This window comes from Hoplias malabaricus, chromosome 18 (genome assembly GCF_029633855.1).
Source record: "Hoplias malabaricus isolate fHopMal1 chromosome 18, fHopMal1.hap1, whole genome shotgun sequence".
NCBI lineage: Eukaryota > Metazoa > Chordata > Actinopteri > Characiformes > Erythrinidae > Hoplias > Hoplias malabaricus.
The window spans coordinates 11,298,820-11,320,687 of record NC_089817.1 but is presented as its reverse complement, the minus strand read 5'-3'; the positions used below and the strand labels follow the sequence as shown (position 1 = coordinate 11,320,687).

At 37.2% G+C, this 21,868-nt stretch overlaps 2 protein-coding genes across 3 annotated transcripts in view; both read right to left on the bottom strand.

The window, feature by feature from the left end:
* Nucleotides 1-855: 855 nt before the first annotated feature.
* On the bottom strand, nucleotides 856-4,890 carry hint1 (histidine triad nucleotide binding protein 1). Its single transcript, XM_066651375.1, has 3 exons — nucleotides 4,699-4,890; nucleotides 2,867-2,971; nucleotides 856-1,177 (listed from the first exon to the last, which is right to left on the bottom strand). The coding sequence occupies exons 1-3, from the start codon at nucleotides 4,807-4,809 to the stop codon at nucleotides 1,013-1,015; spliced, it is 381 nt and encodes a 126-aa protein (XP_066507472.1). The 5' UTR covers nucleotides 4,810-4,890; the 3' UTR covers nucleotides 856-1,012.
* A 1,382-nt stretch (nucleotides 4,891-6,272) lies between these two features.
* The window catches only part of chsy3 (chondroitin sulfate synthase 3), a 34,880-nt gene continuing 19,284 nt past the window's right edge, over nucleotides 6,273-21,868 (bottom strand). For both annotated transcript variants that reach the window (XM_066651710.1, XM_066651711.1), the window contains exon 4: nucleotides 6,273-8,570. In XM_066651710.1, coding sequence (XP_066507807.1) covers nucleotides 6,999-8,570 — 1,572 coding nt within the window. In that variant the 3' untranslated portion in view covers nucleotides 6,273-6,998. The remainder of the gene's footprint in view (nucleotides 8,571-21,868) is intronic.

Here is a 21,868-nt window from a genome sequence, read left to right as displayed (position 1 = left end):
AAATTCTTCTGGTGGAAATGTTGTACATGGTTCTTGGAAAAATATTAAAATGTTTTGATACAGGACTCAAATGGGATCGTTACAAGCCCCCCCCCCCCTTCCTTAGGAACTACAGGCCCTTTTTTGGGGAACAGGATACACTCCCTCTTTTTTTTTTAAACCTTTTTTGGTGTAAAATAAAATCATGTCATTAATTCAAAAGATTTTACAACTGTACAACTCTTAGGTTTACTACAAAGTGGAACTACTGACATTGGTGTACAAAAAAACAGCACAGACCAGACTCAAACTAATTCCCATAACCTTTGGAAGCCTGGAACATTTATTGCACTTTTGTCAGATAACACCTAATAACTCTAAGGGCTTGTAATGTCCAATTGCCTCGCACTGGCTGACAGCACACTTTCCACCAGACCCCCATATGGCCTGGAATGGCCCTTTTAAACAAGATTTACATTCCTAACGCTTTGAATTTGGTGCAATGTGACAATTCCAGCATACAGCCACATGTCAGTGCATGATAAATAATGAAAAGTTGATTTTCTCATTTTAGGTAACAGAAAAACTGCTCTTGTTGAGAATGCCATCAGGAATAGAGCAAATAGTTAAGGTCAGACAGAAGATGAGATGAGGAAAACAAACCAAATAGATAAGTTATAATAGGCAGTTTAAACAAAGCAAAGGACATAACTTAACTGTTCATATAAATCATTACTAGACTACTGTTATGTTTTAAAAAAAAAGCCCCTGCTCCTTATGAATAATACTGATCACTGAGTCTGCATTGCTTAAAGGAGACTAGAGGTACACGTGCGCCCCCCAGTGGAAAATCAATCAACAACTCAGGTCTGGTGTTTTATAAGTGCATTTATTGATCTTCCCTCTTTCATCCTCATGACAGACGGACATAACTTTGCAGAATCAGTATGGCTATATTGTGTAATCACCACATAACTGTCTAGTTAACAATGACGCTACTGATGGGTTGAAGCGGTGACCAGGACACGATGAGTTAGCCTGGGGGCCAGCCCAGCTGACGGCCACCTAGAACATGGAGGTGGACATGATAAACAGACTGACCCCCATCAGGGCCATCATTCAGCACTAGCCGGTAGCCTCTGGGTAAGCCCACCTGCTCTGCACATTTCTTGGCAACAATCATCAAATGCCCAAGAAGCTGGAGAAAAAAAAAGGTAGTAGAGACAGAAATATAATCAGAGAGAAACAGAGTTAGAAAACAACTCAAAACATAAAAAAATAACTTATAAAATTAAATCCATATATATCAAATCATAATTTGACAGACATAATGTAATCTGTACAATCACATGGCGTATGACCACAGTTTAGATGTGTGGAGACTACTCTTGTAAAATGCTCTCGATTAATTAATTTTTCTCCATCTGTTTTCATATACAATTAATTCCACACTTGCCTGTAATGCAATGCCAGGTTAGTGTAATATGATTTTCTATATGCCAAAATAGTATTTGTATCAGTATGGGCAGACAAGTGCTTGAAATATATTGGATAATGGCAACAGCCTAGAACCCCCACACTGCTAAAAACAAACTCATACATTGTCCTTGTAATCTGCATTAAACAAACGGCTGATTCTAGAACTATTATCAACAGACCTCATTAAACTATACTCAGATGCCATCTGTTCTGTTCACATCATGTGCAATTATTGCTACATCAAACCAATTAAATCTGCCTTATATTTAGAACCAATCTGAAACATTATGTTCTACCTCCAATCGTGAGAGGTACTTTATTTTTTCATAAAAATTGCTCATAAGCAATTAACCCCTGTGGTGTGCCAGTGCATTAATTCTATGAAAATGCTCGTGGTTTAAATAAAAGATAGTATCAACTTATTATTACATTTTTCCATTGTATACACACTTTAAATTAGTCAAAATTATTAAATAAAATGAAAACAGAAACTGGCTGGTAATGGATCCCAAGGAATATATCAGACAAATAAATTAAATCAATGAAACCGTACTCATTTAATATTGGGTCAATACTGGAGGAAGCTTTCTTGCCGAGTTTGAATTTAGCAAGCAAACGCAATACTAGAGTATGTCAAAGTTATAAAAATGGGCTCCTACAGTGTGGGCGTGCAGTCTCATCATTCAAAAAAACCTTAATTCCTTTATATACTTGCTGCTCCAGTGGGAAATTTATTTTTTGTGCTGAACTGACAAAAAGACCACCGAGCATGTCTGATGGAGCTCCTTACTACGCTGCAGCACACTGAAGGTGTTCTGGGTGCCAGATTTGCTGACTGCGTGTCCAATGGTGCTTCTTTTCTAGCAGGGAATTAACCCAAAATGAAACTTTTTTTCTGCAGCAACGGCAATTTGTTTTTTAATAAACACCACATATTTCTGATTGAAATGCACAAGCATACTCAGTGCTTTGGTATTTATTTAGACTTTCATGATAAATCCATAGAATATTATACTCCAGTTCAAATGTTAAAACTGTTAATAACTATAATTGTCTAGCTCAGGGGTGTCAAACCAGATCCACTGAGGGCCGTGTGGGTGCAGGTGTTCTTTTCAACCACGCAAAAGCCCCACACTACTGAAAGTCAAGATCTATTGATTAGATCCAATGATTAAAAACAGGTGGAATGAGGTGTGGCTTCTGCGTGGTTGGAAAGAAAACCTGCACCCACACGGCCCTCTGTGGATCTGGTTTGACACACCTGGTCTAGCTACTTGAAAAAAAATGCTGTGTGTTTACTGCACAGGGCCCTTACTGGTGTTAGGTACATGCTCTGTTTTGTCCCCCCAATGACAAAATAACAAGTTTACGTCTGTCGAGAACATCTTTTAAAATGATCTACACTTACTGCAGCATCTCCATCCTCAGCTTTAGAAAGCTGTGAAATGGGTTTTCTTGGGACAACCAGAAAATGAGTTGGAGCCTGAGGGGCCACATCATGGAAAGCTATGCACTTGAAAACCAAGAAAAAGAGCAGAGGAATCAATGTAAAGCCTAGTCACTCTCACAATTCTACAAGAAAATTAAAACAAATATAGGAATAAGGTGTGTATTAAGAGAGAACACACACCTACATAAATCTGTACATTAACAAATGTGTAAGACAACAATGGAAAAAGGAAAGGCATGAAAGATTATACACTTTTGTTTTGTAAAAAACTGCAAAAACAACATGTGGTTTGTGAAGTGTCTTGTAGCTTCAACTGACAAAAGTATAAAGTAAATGTGTCCCCCTTGTATTTATGTTATAAACATACACAAATTCTGAAATTGTTACCTGCAGCAGAATCCAAAAACACTATCACAGGGGAATGTTCACCACTGTTTTACATATAAAAATTTTGAAGCTGTCATTTAAAGGTACAAATACTAGTGTTCCTTTAAAAACCTGTCCTCATTTAACAGCGTGCCTCCGCAGCAAGAAACGCAGTTAGGAACTGAGGGTATTTAATGCTGAAGTTTCTAAATTTTAAATTTGTCAACTGTCACTTGACACAAGGCTTTAGGTTCTTAACATGCTTGTTTGAGTTTCCCTTCACCAAGTGACATGCAGCTGACAGTTATGGACTGCAAGATGCCAGTCTCACATGCACCTTTCTGATTAAAAGCTGGATGGTTCATGTTTGGTACAGAACAAAGACTTCAGTTTTTTGATTGACAACAAATTGAAAAGTGGACTCCTGGCCACAAGATGTTTCCTCTGTTTTTCTTGTCATCTGAATTGAGCTTGGGCCTAGAAACCTTGATAGATTTTCGTATGTATTAGGCTATGTGTAATAATAATAACATTACAGTGTGGTGCAGTGGCAGACTTTGTTAAATGATGACAGGTTTTTTTACATTAAAATTACAGCTTGAGAAATGTATTTGTGGTGGTGGATACGGGACCACCTCCTTCCTCCCCTCGATTTCAGGACAGTACAGTGAATGACACTCTGCAACTGTACGGGAGCCCAGGAGTAAAATTTCCAAACCTTATCTAGTGTTCATTTAAACCTATTTAAGTTCTAGTCTGGTAGTGGACCAAGTCTGAAATTGTGCAATAATATAAAATATAAACATATAAACCGCAGTGTACATAGGTAGACCATGTTGAAAAGCGCAATACAAACAAATTATATTTGACATGTTTAAACGAATTACCTTGCAATTATTATACTACATATAAATGCCTATTTAAATACATGGAACCTAGGCTTTCGATACACGTTTATAAAACTATTCCTAAAATCTCCATCCGTATTTTCAAGGCCAGGCACCAGTGTTAAAAGACAATTGAGACTTAAGATGGCATTGCACAATCTTTATGCTACTGCGGTAAATATGGGCAGTATAGGAGTACTTTAAAAACATTTCACATATACAGACCGAACTAGTTTCTTGTTTGAACTCTCGGTTCCACCTTAAATGGTGCAGCGGTTACATTCTGGCGCTCGAATGTAACAGCCACTGCTGCAATATTTAAGGTGGAACCGAGAATTAGGAAAATAAATGTTCGAATAAGACGCCTGCAAAGGCTTTGTATGCGTTATATCATTTGAGGAGTGGATACAATTTCTTAATTCATAAAATTCTTAAGACATATACAATTTCTATTGCTTTTTAATTTAAATCGATACACCGTTAACGTTAGCTAGAGGCTAACAAAACTCGCGTAATCTTTCCATGTGCAGAGCATACCTGTTCATCCTCGTAGATTATTTTACTAGGAATTTCTTTTCTAATTATTTTCCCGAAGATTGTATCGCCCCCGGGCTGTGCAGTCTGCGCTTTAGTTACTTCGTCCGCCATGGCGCGGCGTTCAGGTTAATGACTGCAGCCCTCAGCAGGGAGCATACGAATCGACTTCCTTCCAAATCACTCCTTGTACCCTATTCCCTATATAGGACTCTTTATAAGTGATACAACTTTGCGCCTAGTGCACTCTTTGTCCAGAGGAGATACGACGTAAGCAGCAGGATACCAAATCGTCACTTGTTAGCCCAAGTGTCCACTTTTTACGGCGAGTCTGTATTGGGTTTTCTACCTAGTGCACTACATTAGGTAAAGAGTTGTGATTTGAGATGCCATTTACGTGTGTTTTAGAAAGTAGTCCAGGCGCGCTGTCTTGCTGATCTCCAAGCGCCGCGTGCTCTCTGATCATTCGGTTTATTGGTGAGAGCGTTTAGAAATCAGCGAGTTGCTGATCACGCTTTAAGGCCAAAAAGACAGACTCCAAAAATAAACTTGTCCCCATTGCCTATCAAGGCAAGATCAAACAAGACTGAATATCCAGGAGCTCCCTGCTCCAGATTGTTATTCTCAGTTCGTCATTTTATTAATTTATCGGAATATTTTCTGTCATTCTGATACCGTATATAATTGTGACTTAGTTATGCAGGAATGCATAACTACAATAATATTCACACTATGCTAATGAATTGACTTCTCATGCTAGTGAAAATATTAATAGATGACATACTATTTATTGTGGTGGTATATGGTTTAGGACACAGCCCAGGTTCTTCTAAGTGGTTCTTCACATCTGCTAAACACAGATCACACACAATATTAAAATTACCTCATAATTTTTACTGTCATGGTCCATTTGAATAGCTCCACTTACCATAAATGTAAACTTGGTAATTCTGCAATTATTGACTGTAGACATAGTTTCTGTGCATTTTCTGTAAGCACCTTTACCGTTCTTCAGTAGTCAGGACCCATGCAGGACTATCACAGAGCAGATATTTGTGTGGTAGTTCATTCTCTGCACTGCATTGACACTGATGTGGTGGTGGTGTATTAGTGTGTTGCACTGGTAGTGGATCAGACACAGCTGCTCTACTGGTGTTTTTAAACACTGCCCACTGTTTTAGACACACCAAACTTTTTGGTGTACCATGTAGATGTCAGAGAAAGTAGCTCATGTTGCTGCACAATTTGTTAGTTATCCTCAAGTTCTTCATCAGTGGTCAAAAAACACTGCCCATGGGATGCTGTTGGCTGGATATTTTTGGTTGGCAGCACTGCTGTGTGTTATCCACTCATACAAACACAACACACTAACATGCCACAACCATGTCTGTGTTACCACAGTGCTGAGAATAAGGTGCACAGTGCTGAAAGTGATAACCTCCATCCAAATCCTCTCCAGAGACCTCAAAATTGTAAATTTGCTGCTAGTAAATCATGCATACAAAAAAAAGGTTATGGTTTTCATTAATTTTTTTTATTATAAATAATATTTATATATATATTTTTTTAGTTGCCAGAAAGCAAAATATTGATGCATTTTGTTCATCAGAGCAGATCAAAATAGAGGAAAAGAAAAGAGGAAGCAGAACATTACATAAACAACACTGCCAATGTTGAATGGATGCCAGTACCTTAGCAAAATGATGTTCCCTTAACTAGAAAATAAAAACACAACCACTTTAAAAAAATACTGCAGATTTACAATCTTATTTTCTGAGTATAAATTAGAAAAGTATATTTTCCTCAGGACTCTTCCTCAGAGGATCCTTTAAAGCACATTTGTGGTACTTTCAATAGTATTGTCCCCATCTAAATAACTTAATATCCATTTATCACATGGTGTTTCCATTGGGAATTCTCTTACAGCCTTAAAGACAAGATCTGTACAGAACACATTCAGTGATGATGGTCAGATGATGAGAAATATAGTCCTGAGAATATCAGCAGATTTCATGATTGCATCAAATGATACCCTCCTGCCTCAAAGGAAAACAAATGACAAAGTAAATGCCCTGAAATTTCAGACTGGGGCAATGAATGTCCTTTGGAAGACCCTGTGGAAAACTCAACTGCACAAAACAAATACAAAGTTGCTCCAAATATTTGTGTATTACCTTTAATTGCACATGACTGCACATGAAACCCCAACCCCTCAAACACTCGCACATACACCCAATCAGTCTTTAGCTGCTTTCATGCAGAACTGAGGTAATCTCCAACGACGTCGATGGATGGCTGGTGTGTCAGGATGAAGTTCTGTTATATCCCACACCTAAGTGTTTCTCCAGCCAAAGTTCTGCTAACTGCATCGCAGATGCATATGTACTTGCTTTGGACCCGAGGCACATTTTGTATTGCTTGGGCTCTAGATTATTGTCGCAGTGGACAGGATGATAAATATGCACAATCCCGGTTTCTTGTGAGCGGAATGCTTTTAAACCAGAGTTAATAACTTTTGTGAATAAATCTACATCTTCCAACCCCCAGCCTTGTATCGATGTGTCAAAGCCTCCAGCATTCAGCAAGTCACTTTTGAATATGCATGTAATACCGAAGCCATAATCTCGCCAGAATCCAGTCTTCTTGGTGAAGACAAAGTTGCTGTCATCTGGATGGCTCCCAGCATACACCATTTTTGGATCATATTGGCTGAAGACAATAGGAAAGTAAGCCTGGCTCCCCTCAACAGCATTGTCTCTACAGCGCTGGAGTGCATCACTATTAAACACCAGGTCCACATCACAGAAGAACAGCAGTGAGTTATTACTAAGCTGAGAGGCACCCATCTCTAAGGCAAGACCCCTAGAAAACTCCCCTGTCATTGGTATTACAGAGAGATCTGCTTTGGGATATTTATTGTGGTACTCCTTAACCAGGTCCAAGTGTTTCTCTTTATCTTGGTTGCTATCATTTTCCACCAGTATGATGATCAGTTTCACATTCTGGTTTGAAATAAGGCAGATTGTCTCAAAGTTGTCCATAAAACGTAAGAATGTATCATACCGGCCTGTAAGAGGCACAAGGAAGTGAACTTTCTTTTGATTATGCTCGAGAATCTCCTTAGTAGACTCTGAAAACTGGAATGGGGCAAAGATCTTGAGTGAATTTGAAAGGAATGAGAAGGAATGAGAGTCACTGTTGATGGCCTCCACTAATTCTGCAGCATCCAGCTCCTCAGCTTCATAGAAAAAAGGATGGCTGAAGGACTGTTGCAGGTAGACGTGCCTCCGGACTGGCACTGTCACTTTCCGCCCCTTGTGCCTTTTATAGAGCAGGAGAAGGTCTAGGACGTATTCGGCACCGTAAGGGGGATTCAACCTTCTGTAGCCATACTGAACATCCTTGAAGTCAATGACCCGACCTCGAGCTTTGGAGTTTTCGTTGATCATTTCCATCACCTGGAGCACCGTGTCCTCCAGGGCAGTATGAAGCGCTCTTCCAAGGCCTTGCCTGGGCATTTGCTTCTCACTGGTAGAGTAAATGTGTCTACGAGTCAGGAACTCCCACTCAATAACATCTTCTCGCTCCACTGGTTGGTAACGGGTGAACGAGGGTGGTGCCCCCAGCTGTTGATCTTCCCATCGCACCTCTGTGTTGCTAAGGTGGCTCATGGTGATGCTCTCACGATGCAGCTGGATAGTATGGTAGCGGAGCTGGGAGATTTGCCGACTCAGCATGTAATTGTGGAGGCGGTATTGGTAAGCTGGTTTCTTGTTGGGGTGCAAAGTGATAGCATTATGAATTTTGCTGCTGTGAAGTTCCTCAATAAAACCTTTCTTGTTGTGCTCATAATTTTCATAGAACAGCTGCTGCATCTGCACAAAGATGAGGGGAAAAAAAAAAGAAAAACAGGATAAGATTTGTTTAAATGACAGAAACAAATTTGTCTATTAATCCCCTAATCTAAATATGGCATTCACAGTCATTGAACAAAGGCAATATTAATGACATAAAATGGTACAATATGTCTGCAGGGGAATGTGCAAGTTAATATTAGATTAAAGATTAATAAGGAGAAGTTAAAGATCCTAAAAATCCATTTGCCTGATGAAGGTCATTGACAAATGAGTGTGCAAGCGAAAGCAGAGCGCAGGAATTGTACTTAATACTTGGCAAATTGCTCTCTGCTTGATATGGCTATTAAATTCAACAGACAAGAGCCTGCAGATAATGATTTGCGACTGTGGGGGGAGACAAATACATGCAAGTCCTTTGTAAATGTGTGTATATATCCTTAAATGCTAAAGTGGATCCACTGAATAAAGTAATAAGGGTCCACAATTAAAAATTTAATTTCCTAAAATAGTTAAAAAGAAGGGGATGATTTACACATTTCATAAATGATATGGGATAAAACGAGGTGGAAAAAGAATCCAAATTCCAGCATTTTTGGAAAAAAGCAGTACTTGTCTAATACTCTTCCTAAATCTACACCGAATCCTGGTGTAGAATTCCTGCTTTTGATGAGGCACTGCTGCTAAATTCTGTCTGATCAAGAAAAACTAAATAAAATAAAAGTTAATTATCACAACACAACTAAACACAACTGTAACAGCCTGTGTAGCAGTAGATGGTTCGTTGATGATATTTTTAGGAAAAAAGCAAAGGTTAGTTCTTTTTTCTGTTCAAATATTAGCAATGTGGGTTTTGAGTTCTTTTTGAGCAGGAGTGAGGTCATGTGCTTGGCTGCAGAGAAATTCTTCCATTTTCACACCAGTGTTCCAGACATTAGCAAGCACATTCTTTTCACCAGATTCCTCCACTGAGCCGAGAACTACTGCTCTACTTTGCACTGCCAGATGAAATAAATGTAGTCAGAGCTTAATCTTTAATTAATTATGGCCTAGAACAAGGGAAATTACTATTTACATAGGAGTGGAACAGAAATGGTTTAACACCACTAAAGCAATCTCAAAGGGAGTGGAGAGATAAAAGAATTGTACATTTCTCAACACTAAGTTTCAGTAGAAGGATTGTGATTTTAATGTTATGGCTGACCATAACATCATAACACTGACATCATCTTATATCAGTAGATGATGTACACATTGAAATACAAGGGTGCACACACACTGCTTCATTATGTAAAATCAAGTGAGGAATTTAAAAAATCCATGCCATGGGATCAATAATAATAATAAAAATCACTATGGTACCATAACATTTACATCATTTTTAAAGTCAAGATATCGAATAAGAACATACTTCATTGTTCTGTAATGAGTCAAAATAACAGTTCTTTTAAAAATGTGTAGGGTGTATGACCACCTGTGTGCTTTAATGAGACTGTGAGTTACATTTCCCCTGCTACATCAGAACAACCACCACAGTGACACAGAAGAAAGGAAGATTGATTCTAATGTGGTGGTGAGATAAACAGACAATAATGACATATATTTCCTTTGTATAAAAGGAAAACAAAATATCTCTGCATTATGTCAGTCTGCAAAATAGGCAGGTTTAAGGCAGAGCCAGAAGATGCAAATAGTCAATTTTACTTAGGTAACACAGCAAACTATGTATACCTCCTAATCAAGTCTCCCAAGTCACTGCCTTGCATTCATGTTCCTCAGGCCACAGTGTGTAAAATAGAGAAGGATCTTTTAGCACAACTTAAATATCATATACAAAACTGTTTTCATTAGTGTATAATCATCTGTGACTACATTTACATTTATGCATTTGGCAGACGCTTTTATCCAAAGCGACTTACAAAAGAGGATCTAACATTCAAACTACAGCACAAATTATACAAAATACCTTACATTAAGTGCAATATGCCAGGAAGTAATAAGTGCATTAAAGAAAGACATTCAGTGCAAAAGATACAAAACTACAAAATGTGTTTCACTTGCTTAGAATGATCCCTTCATATCTACATTGGGAGCGGGTCCTCTTTTTGACAGACAAAACACTGACTTTAATAGTGAAACTGTACCTTGAAAAAAAGCAGGGAGGGTTTTTCAGTTGGCTGCAATCTGCAACCTCTCTGCTAGTAAACCTAACAAATTGTATCTTTAAGGTTGTGATGTGACATGTTGACACATCATTCACTAAAGAGTATAAACGTTGTGCACCACAATTTATCACTGCCCATTGAGCATCCATAACTCATAAGGTGATCAAAAGTCTTTATGCCCCCTGCAGTTAACCTGCCAGCTGTTTATTCTTACTGGAGTATGAGAGTATGTGAAAATAAACTCTCATTATTGAAACATGATGCGCAGATTGTGTTGTGTTTCATGATCAGGGAGTGAGGATCTATAAATTAAATGAACACAAGTCCATATTTTATCCTTAGGCTGCATTTTATAAGCCTGTTTTTTTTTCTATTCTTTCTCTTTAGCAGTGCATTACATTCTGCAATAATTGTGTATTTTTCTTCATGCCCTTGATGCACTTACAGTTGTTTCATGTGGCAAAACATAGCAGGTTCATTAGCACACCACTTTAATGTCTCCTGTGCTGGTTAATAGCATTTCCAAAAAAGGTGAATGTATCAGGGACATTTCATGATATCACTGAATAGCTTATATTATTTCCATGGGAGATGTCTTTTGAAATTAAAATGAGAAACAGCAGTTCTGCCAGCAATTTCTCTTATGTAGCTGCACAAAAATTCAGCAAATGGTAAGAACCATTTGGATCCAGCAATTTTCACAGAGCAGTAGGAATGTCACCATATCTTAGCTGCGACATAAAGAAAAGGCCATGCCACACTGACCTTCATGGAAGCGGAAAATAAGATCAAAAGATGAAGAGAACCCAGGTGCATGTCTCACAGTAGTACAGTCATAGAATATACTTCAGTAAATATATTACTACATTTAAACAAGGTGATGTTAGTGTAGCATGAGCAAATACTGTGTTTCATGCAGATTCTCATTATGACAGTTCTAAAACTCATGTCCTGAAAAGCAATAAAAAACACAGACTGGTGTTTTCTTTCTTCTGTCATGCATTATCCATCTTTATAATTAGCTTATTAGCTGAATTCATTGCACTGAAGCAGAAAAGCACTTGACTGTTCAATCCTGGAGCATCTCTTGATCTGGAGTACTGTGAAACAAGGTTTTTCAGGACTACGTTTCCTTCCACACTATGTACATTTCCACATGAAAATCATTATTAATACATTCACATGTATTCCTTTAAAATCCTTTCAATAGCCTTTAGAGACTTTCTGAAGGTCATTCATGCCAGCAGGATTGTGTTTTGGTTCTCTGTAGCCTGAAACAATAGTTTGTTAGAAACAGTTTTATAAACATCAACTGTGACTGAACAGGCAAATAAATGCTACAAAGATATAGCTAATTCGGTGATTGTCTGTAAAATGCATACAATGGTGACAAAAACAAGGAAAACACACAATACATATAGTTTTAAATTATGAATGGTTTGTGTGGATACACTAGTCCTACAGAGCTGTTATGTCTCATGTTACAAACTATCTGATCAAGATAGTGTTGTTTTTCAGAATAATATATAGTTATTTGCAGATTTTGATATTTCATATTTGGCTGCCACCTTGTTAGGTCTTCCCCTTAAATCCTTGCTTAAAGTGTTCTTTATAAGGAAGCCTCAGTAGAAGCAGTATTGATTGGATTGCAGCACTGTTTTTTTTCTTGTTTGTGGATAAGTGGGCTGTCCTTTCTTAGATAAAAGCTATTACTGTTCTTAAGGCTGAAAAATATATGTGAGGTGAGAAGAACTTGTTTTAACCTTAGGGACAGTAATATAAATTACTAATATATATATAGCTTATGCTTGATCTAGAGAAGAGTATCAGTCATGTTTGTGGAGAATGATCAATGTGCTCAGACATGGGAACCAGTGGGACATGAGCTTAGCAAATGCAGAGAATTCATTGTAGCATGCAGACTTCTGAAGATTCAGCATGGTAAAGTGGATCCAGGCTTACTTCTCTGGCTGCTGTGAGGTTTGCTGAGAATGATGAGAATAGATTGAGTTCACAAAGTGTTACTCAAGTTCCTCTTTTAAGTCCATTGTACATCAAATGTATCATTTACAGCCAGTTCCAGAGCAAGATAACACAGGAGAAATTGACATGCTGCAAACCAACCAACAGGGCCTGCTGTCTGAGTACAAAGGGTTTCGAAGTGGCTGTGAGCGATGATTTCCTCATCTCAGATTTTATACCTCAAAACTGTAGACAACTAAACTAAAAATACAGCTGAGGGTAAACTCTGTTTTGAAACATCAAAGAAGCGTTACGTCAGTATAACCCTCTGCATAATTTCTGATACATTACACATCACCCATCTAAAACATGAGGACAAAATCTGTATTTCACACAGATGATTTTTCAAGTGCTCCATAGCTGCATTCCAAAGGGTAGTTCAAGAATCCTTAGTAGCAATGTCCTATGAACTACGAAGTCTCCTTGTCTGCATTAAACAAATAAAGTAAATTTGAAAGTTTATATATATATATATATATATATATAAAATACTGAATTTGTTTTTTTTTATTTGTCAGTTATAATCAACCAGTTAAAAGAAATAAACACATGAAATATATCAGTCTGTGGTAATGAATGAGTATAATATACAAGTTTCACTTTTTGAATGGAACTACTGAAATAAATCAACTTTTTCACGATATTCTAATTTTATGACCAGCACACACACACATATATAGGATATAAAGGATTCGGCATTCAACTATAAATCCCACCCAGACTAGACTGCAGTCTAGCTTTTGGAATCCAGTCCATGTTTTACTACCATGCAGCCAGGATCCAGTTGACAGTGGCTATTTATTTTTACTTCCACTAAAATGACCAATTGATTTCCAAAGAATTACCTTTCATTGAAACCAGTAGACATGAAGAAATGAAAATGTGTGAAACCATTGTTCTTTTTAGCATTTCCGGGGTGAAGTAATGTCCATTACAATGAAAAGCAAGGGAAACAGACAAGTAATGCTTGTGATGCTGGGGTATTACAAATTGTTCTTCACTGGGTATTTCTTGGCATTTCCTGAAAGACCAAGAGGGAATGGTGAATGAGCAGGCAGAGACGAATAGTACGTGGCCTGCCTCACTGGACCAAGCATGGTTTGAGGCAATTGCTGTTGCTCTGTTAATCCAATCTCTTCCATGTTCAGGCCTAGAGAGAGCTACTTAATCAGCTTTTAGTCTACAAAGTTTGCTTTGGCCATTAGAGCATATCATAACTGAGGCTATAATTCAGTGCGAGGTCTTGTGGGAGGACAACAGCTTCCTGCATCTAAAAGCATTTTTCCAGCTTCAGCACACCTGGGAATAATACAGGCCATTGGAAAGCACCAGCACTCCCTGAACTATTTCTGCATACATTAACACAGCTTTAGAGGCAGTGAGACCTGCCAATCTCTATTTTTGAGCTTTGTAGCTATACCCTTTGAGAGGACTTCATAGGTGGATCACAAGCTCAGACGGGCATGCTTTCAAAGCACAGTTTTCTTCCATCAAGGTCTAAAAAGGAGAGCACTCTGTCAAAGACTGCAATGTTGGTTTAAAAAAAATAAATATAAAAGTAATAAAAAATAAAAAATAAAAAAAAAAATTTCACACACACACACACACATATATATATATATATATATATATATATATAAACAAAATTTTTCATAAGCCAGCAAAGTAATACCACTCCCATATATTCAAATGTATTTTAATTCTGTTAAAGAATTAAAGCTGTATACACAATATAACTAAGGTGAGATCAGCACCAATACAATAATGCTAATATGACAATATTTGAATTTTCATAATAAATACTGTTTTACACTTATAAAACCACAATTGCCTGTTCATCTATCTGTTTACATTTATTTACACATCAAGATGCAGTTTCAATTAATAAAATTTATAAATTGCAATGTATAAATGTATAGAACAGCTCAAAATGGTATCTATTTAATTGGTCAATAATAAAAATAATAAGAATATTAGACATAAGGCTGTTATTTATACATGTTTTGAATTACAGTTACAAAACAGGCTAACCACTTCCCATAAGACAAAGTACACACATCTAAAACAAGATAACCAAGAAGCCAACTGGATTTCTTAACTGGACCAAACTTTTGCCCATAAACCAGTGCCAATTCCATCATTACCTGTGGCTGTAACTTAAACTTATTACATGTCTGCAGCAATCACTCCCAGATTAAAATTAAGTTGCAGGACCAACTGAAAAAAAAAGCAAAAGGAAAAAAGCCAAAAACACACAAAAGAAAAAAAGTCTGTTTGTTTACATTGCCATGAATATTCCCATCAATCACTGTATGGCCTAAAATGCTAAAATGCTCAGACATTTCAGACTTCTGGCAGCTTTCTATTAAGTTTAGGTATTTTCTACCACGTTGTCAGCTCCTTTAATAAACCCGCACGCAAACACACACACACACACACACAAACATGTCTTATATCTCCATGAAAAATCAAGTACTTTTGTGTGCCTGGTCTTATATTACCAGCCCAAATATAAGTATGAACTGATTCATATATAGTATCTACATTTAGGAAAAGTCTTATGCACCAAAATACTCACAGCCTTGGTGCATTTCACCACAGATAGGCGCATGCTGGGTTTATCGATTTATTCATTAATATCTCTGCTGGAGGAAATCCACATTCAAAGGCTGGGAAAACCCAATGGCAGAGCACCAAGGTCAGCTTAGAGCTTAAAGACTGAAAGAGATGTAAGAGCCTTTACTCCTGCTGGCAACCTGCAATAATGAATGTGTATTCTTTCTGCTGCCTATTTCAAGCTGTGTCACCTCCACACTAGGAACAAGCTACAGAGATCAAATCTGTGCAAACCTGAGTACACTTATAAAGATTGATGCAATGTTGAACTGCCATTTTATTATTCACACTTAAAAATACATTGAAATGAACAAAAAGGCAATGGAATATGTAATCTTGTCTTGAATGCCCTTCTTTACAGGGACAGCATGTTACAAGATTAATGTCATGGGTCTGACATGTTCAGATCAAAATACATCTGACATAGGCCTCTAAATATGGACAAGAGGAAACTAGACAAGCATGAACACTTTCCATGGCCTATAAACAACATGGTTTATAAGCCTAAATTAAGATGTGGTGACAAACAGTGAACTTCACTTTTAAACAAACAAAGAAACCAAACCCACTTGATCAAAATACTCAACAGCCTACTACTGATGTTTAAATTATCCAAGCAGGATATTGATGTTTTAAAGCACACCACTAATTTACTTAATCCACATTTTTTTCTTTGGGTGACACCAGGTTTTCATATTAACTGTAGATTAAGTCTTCCAAATTTAATCCATGTATAAGAAATTATATTTTTAATCCACAGTGACCTAACTGTTATTCTCCATTCCAAAAGTGAGGAGTTCCTGTATCTAATGCACTCTGCTTTTGTTGATGCAAAAAGTAATTGAGGAACTGACTTTTGAGTCTAAAGACTCTGCCCCATTATGCACAACAGCTGTAAATTAGATGCATTTTGTCTTTCAGCCTGTGCTGGAACCTGCCAGACAAAGTGCCATTAGTACCATGGTAGAGGGAAAAAGAGATGACCTAACTGCTGTTCCATGCCAGTGCTAAATGGGCAGAGTTTGGCTGCACTGAATATCTGAGAAGCACTTTGTTGGTGCTTGAAATCCCAGTGGGATGAGAAAGGCGATGATTGCACACAAGAGTGGGCGGTGGAACAGCAGATCCAGCACAAAGCCAGAAATGTGCAGAGCCCTAATATGAGCCCAGGTTTTGAAACAGTTTTCTGACTATCCCTTATCTATGTATATTACCTATATTAATTTGAGTCCATGCTGTTACACACTCAAGCTGGAACAGAATGGCAGTGTACTTGTTTGAAGTATTTATATGAGAGACATGTCTCAAACCAAATCAACAAAACAAAACTAAATAGGCCATTTACTGGATCATCAAGGTATTCTTTTATCACTTTTAAAAGCAAATGAGATGGAGATATTTTAATTATGAAGATATATAAAGCAAAGTTATCTCATTACATGTGTGACCTATCCTTCTCCGACATCCTTCAGGGGCAACAACACTATGCACATTTGAGCAAGGCCAATATTTATATTCAAGCGCTTGGAGGGTTGCCAGCTGTCGGCCAGCAGTGATTCAAGCCCACAGTTTCTGTTTTGCTTTCCATTTCAAAGGAAGTATCCCTTTTAGTCCCTGTGCCTGTCTGTGCAGAGAAATCTTTCAATTCACTAAGGCAACAAAGAGTGGTAATAGCGAAAAATACAACTAAAATTCTGCCATCAGTGAAATAAAAAATATTAATTAATGTATTTATATGTTGCCACTCTAAACTTCATTCAATACAAGAGCTATCCAATATGAGACTGATAATAAAAGAGCAGCTAATGTGGAACAATACCTGGAACAACAGTGACAGGAGTTGGCTGAGCATAATTAGCTTATATATCAATGTGAGTTATTTAATAAGATGGGTAGCAATTTCAATATTCACCCAGTCCCAATTTGTTTTTACACTCAATAAAGTATCTGTAATAGTCTGAATTATTTATAGAGCCATAACTCAGAAATCTTTAAGGTGACTATTCAAGGACACCATAATATATAGGACTTGTTCTGGTCAAAAATATTGGGCCTAACATCATACCCACAGGCAATGCTAGTTTCAGGGGCATTGAAGCAAATTTGTAAACACAAGTGTGCACATAAGCTTCTGTGCATACAGAACGTTTGCTTATGGCTCAAACAGGCTCATGGGGACACACAGCTTGGGATGGATTTCATTGTCTTGCAATAAAGAAATCATTGACTGGTTCTGTTTGCTCTGGGAGGGTCTTATAGGAGTGAGTAAACTTCAAGGTTTTTAGAATCTTCAGATGGACCTTTACTTCATTCATAAAGATGGATGATCTGAGTCTAAAAGGCTGGGCGTGGATCCAGGTTGAGATCACAATATACTAAATCACAGTGACAAGGCTATTTGCCACGCTATCGTGGTCTTTCTCTTCAGTGTACTCCTCTTTCCTATGAGAACAGTGTCCTAGATCTTAAGGGTTTTTCACAACCTCACTATCAGTATCTGTAAATATAAGTGTGTGTTGATTAACATCACAAGCTCAACGTATCTTTGTATGCAAACTAAATTCTTTGTAAATTCGCTGTATAACTGCTTTATCCTGTTCAAGGTTGCAGTGGGTCTGGAGCCTACTCAGCATCATTGAGGTCAAAGGCAGGAATACACCCTGTATGGAGCACCAGTATATCACACACATGACCACTTTCAACTACCAGCATATTTTTTGACTGTGGAAAGAAATCCTTTCAGACACAGGGAGAACACACCAAACTCCTCACAGTCACCCGAGGTGGTATTTTTACCCACAACCCAGGAGCCCTGAAGCTGTGTGACAGAGACACTACCCGTTTCATCACTATGCTGCCCTGCAAATTAATTAATGTAAAAGCAATATGATGCTACTTAGAAAATACCTTTATAAATTATTTTTTAAATAAAATTACCAAAGTCAAACTTTGCACAAAGGACATCAGCATGTACTTTTTATCCAAAACAGAAGTAAGGTTCATTTCTGTAATCAAGCAGAACCCTCATTCTTCTCTTGTTGCTAAAGGAACTATTTTTAGGCTAAGCGAACCTAACAATAATTACAGCAGAAATGATCCATGTATAGAGAGAGTGGCTTTCATTAGTTATAATCTTCACTCTGACTGCTCCCCTCTTATGGAGAGCATCTGTTGAGCATCTAATGGGTTTCGAGGACACATATTAATTACAGGGAGCTGGCTCACATAAGATGCTTCAAAAGCATGTCTACCATGAATTACGTCATTATATCTGCCACAGCTATCTCTCCTGACCACATGTAACTGATTTGCACCCAGAAATTACTCAGTTCTTTTAACTGATTTCAGACTGACTTAATTAGGCACACTTGTCATTGATCTTATTAAGAAAATATAGAACTAAATGTGGAACAAATGGAATTGCTTTTAATGTAGTCCCTTGCACTTAACAGTAGAAGATTTGCCCAGAGCACTAAAATTCTTCATAGCCAAGGTTTAAAACATCTGCCAACATCAAAGGTCCTGCACAGCATGATAACAAAGTCCTCTTGGGAACTTTGCAGAACTACTGTGACAGACAGGGACATTCTAAAAGCACAGCCTCACAACAGGGATTCTTAAATTCATTATAATTTATGTACAAATTAAACCCTATTTAAATAAATAAATAAATATTCAAAATGAGATGAGTAATTAATCATAACTGAATAAGACAACATCATGGAGCATTAAATGTCTTTGGCATCACTCTAACAGAGATTATGTTCTTGATGTTTCTCTGTTTCTGTTCTTCCTTCTAAAAGACAACTGAGTTTAAAACAAAACAGTGAAATTTAATTACATTTAATTTAATTTAATGGTGGTTGTTGAGGTGATTCCCTAATGTCCCAAAAACATGTCTACAAAAGAGCTATATAAATGAAAATATTATCATCATTGTCATAACATAAATTTACTTACAATATATGATTAAATTGAACATAAAATGTGAATAGGGCATCTCCGTATCTGTGTGGGTTTCCTCCAGGTGCTACCGTATCCTCCCACAGTCCAAAACACACATAGGTAGGTGGATTGGTGACACAAAAGTGAGTATGTGTGTGTGTGTGTCACCCTGTGAAGGACTGGTGCCCCCTCCAGGGTGTGTTCCTGCCTTGCACCCAATTATTCCGGGTTGGCTCCTGACACCCTGTGACACTGAACTGGATAAGTGGTTACAGACAATGAATGATATTTTAAACAGTTATTTGACCATGTAGGTAATATACTCTGGAAGAGCAGAATATTTACATGACACTGGCTAGAGCATTATCATATATGCATTTTATTTATTTTTGTTTTTAGAATTAGGGGGAAAGATACAACCCTGAACTGGATAAGCGGTTACAGATAATGAATGAATGAATGGGAAAGATACAATGTTTATTTATGACTTGTACATGAAAATGATCATGAATTATTGTATCAGCTCACAATTCGCTTAGTATTAGCTAAATTAATAATCTTATTGGTCACTTGTTCACCAATGCAATGTCATCAAAGGAAGTTTACCCATCTGTCTTGCACTTGAGAAGGTTGTTTGATATCAGAACAAGGGCAACACACTGATGCTTGCAAATCAATTTCAGCTAACTTCTAACCATATTAATATTTATCCAGTGCAAAGACACTGCAAAGGTCACTGTGCATACAGGAATAGACAGATACACCAAAATAGACCTTTAATGCTTCTTGGCCTCCAGCCCACAAGTGTGTGTGTCCATAAAGAAAGGACAAAGGGAATGTATGATAATCAAGTGTTGATTCAATGTAAGACAATTTACAGTAGCATTATAATTTCCAAAATGTAAAAATGCAAATCAGCTATGTTGAATTTAGACCTTTCACTATCAATCATATTAGTAACTGAATAGTTTAGAAATAATTTTGGCAACCAGGGAAACCAGAAAACAGAACACAGCAAGTGGTTAAAGATTCTTATGTAAACAAACACAGCACTATATATAATGGACGATATTAAGGTCAGCAAATATTATTTGACGAAATATCTGTATACTGTATAATGTATAATGTGATAATGTAATTATTGTGATGGGCCTACAAGTATCTGTTTAAATGGCAAAAAATAAATCTAAATTTAAACGGTCAATAAGACACTATACTATTCAAAGATTACAAATAGTTTTTACTAAAAAACACAGAGGTTTAAAAGAAGACTTCGAAAACATGCACAAAACAGGCATGAAATATGGGTCTCTCAGACCATTTCTACCTTTTTTTAAGCACCATAGGGGAATATAAAGAACCCCAGGAAATTATGTTCTAAAATGTATCTCCTAGTGTATAGATTATAATAATAAAATTCATTAGTATGAGTTTTTTCCTAGCAGAATTCATATTTATTCATTGGCAAAATACTTTTTTTGTAGTAGAAATATGACATTAAAAATGAGCTTATATATATATATAGACAGGTCTGTGTAGACAAGTGCACTTCATTGTATAAACCTCCGTAGCAACACTGCCATAAAATGAACCATGGTTTCATTGAGACAGCACAATAATTGCCCAAAAGAGCTGGGTTAGGCCTTACAAATTTAAATTCATATTACAGTACAATTTGAGAGCATTTATTTCCCAAAAAAGCAATTTTAGAGTAATCTTCAGCACTGCTTGTCGTTATCATGGTGTAATATTGTAAGCAAGGGATTATGGACTAATTTCATGCTTGTAAAAAAACTATTAGTCAGTTGTCAAAAAGATAGGATACAGTGGCCCAGTGGAAACCCAGCATAATGGCCATATCTCAACTCTCTTATAACCCCTGAATATGGGCTGTGTGAATACTATTTAATGTTTTGTAACCTTTTTAAAATTTGCTAAAACACATTATTAGGAGATACTTATTTGTCCTTTTCCCATGTTAACAATTCACCCACAGTGATTTTACAGTTCACTGACATGATCCATGTGTTAGTTATTCAAGCATGCAAAATACTGCTGAAGATCTGAGTGTCAAAATACTCTCTTGACATCATGTAATATATGCCAGCTGTTCCTATGTTCATACTATCCAAAGTAGAAAGAGCAATTTCCTCTCTACCAGCTAAGAAACACAAGGAGTATGCAATCTGTTGACTGGAATGACATATTCATTCTGATTATATTCTGCAACTCAAGTGAGCAATTAACATAAGACAGTTCTTGGCTTAATTGAGACGTTTTGCACACACTATACAAACAAAACAGCACCTTGAAATAAACACTTCCAACAAACTAGCTCTCATGCTCCCATGAAAAATAGAAAAAGGATCAAATGAGTTGAATCTAGATGAGAGTCTTTTGAGAATGAGATTTTCTTAGGGTTAGTGACTGTGCACCAACTGCCACAGTTTGACAGCTCACTTTCCCTGAGCGTAATCATCTCTCTCTTGTTTGGATTCAACCATGTGGGGAAGTCAGAGCATCCAGCAGGTTATAATCCACTCCAGCTACGGATTAATGTGAAATGGAGGT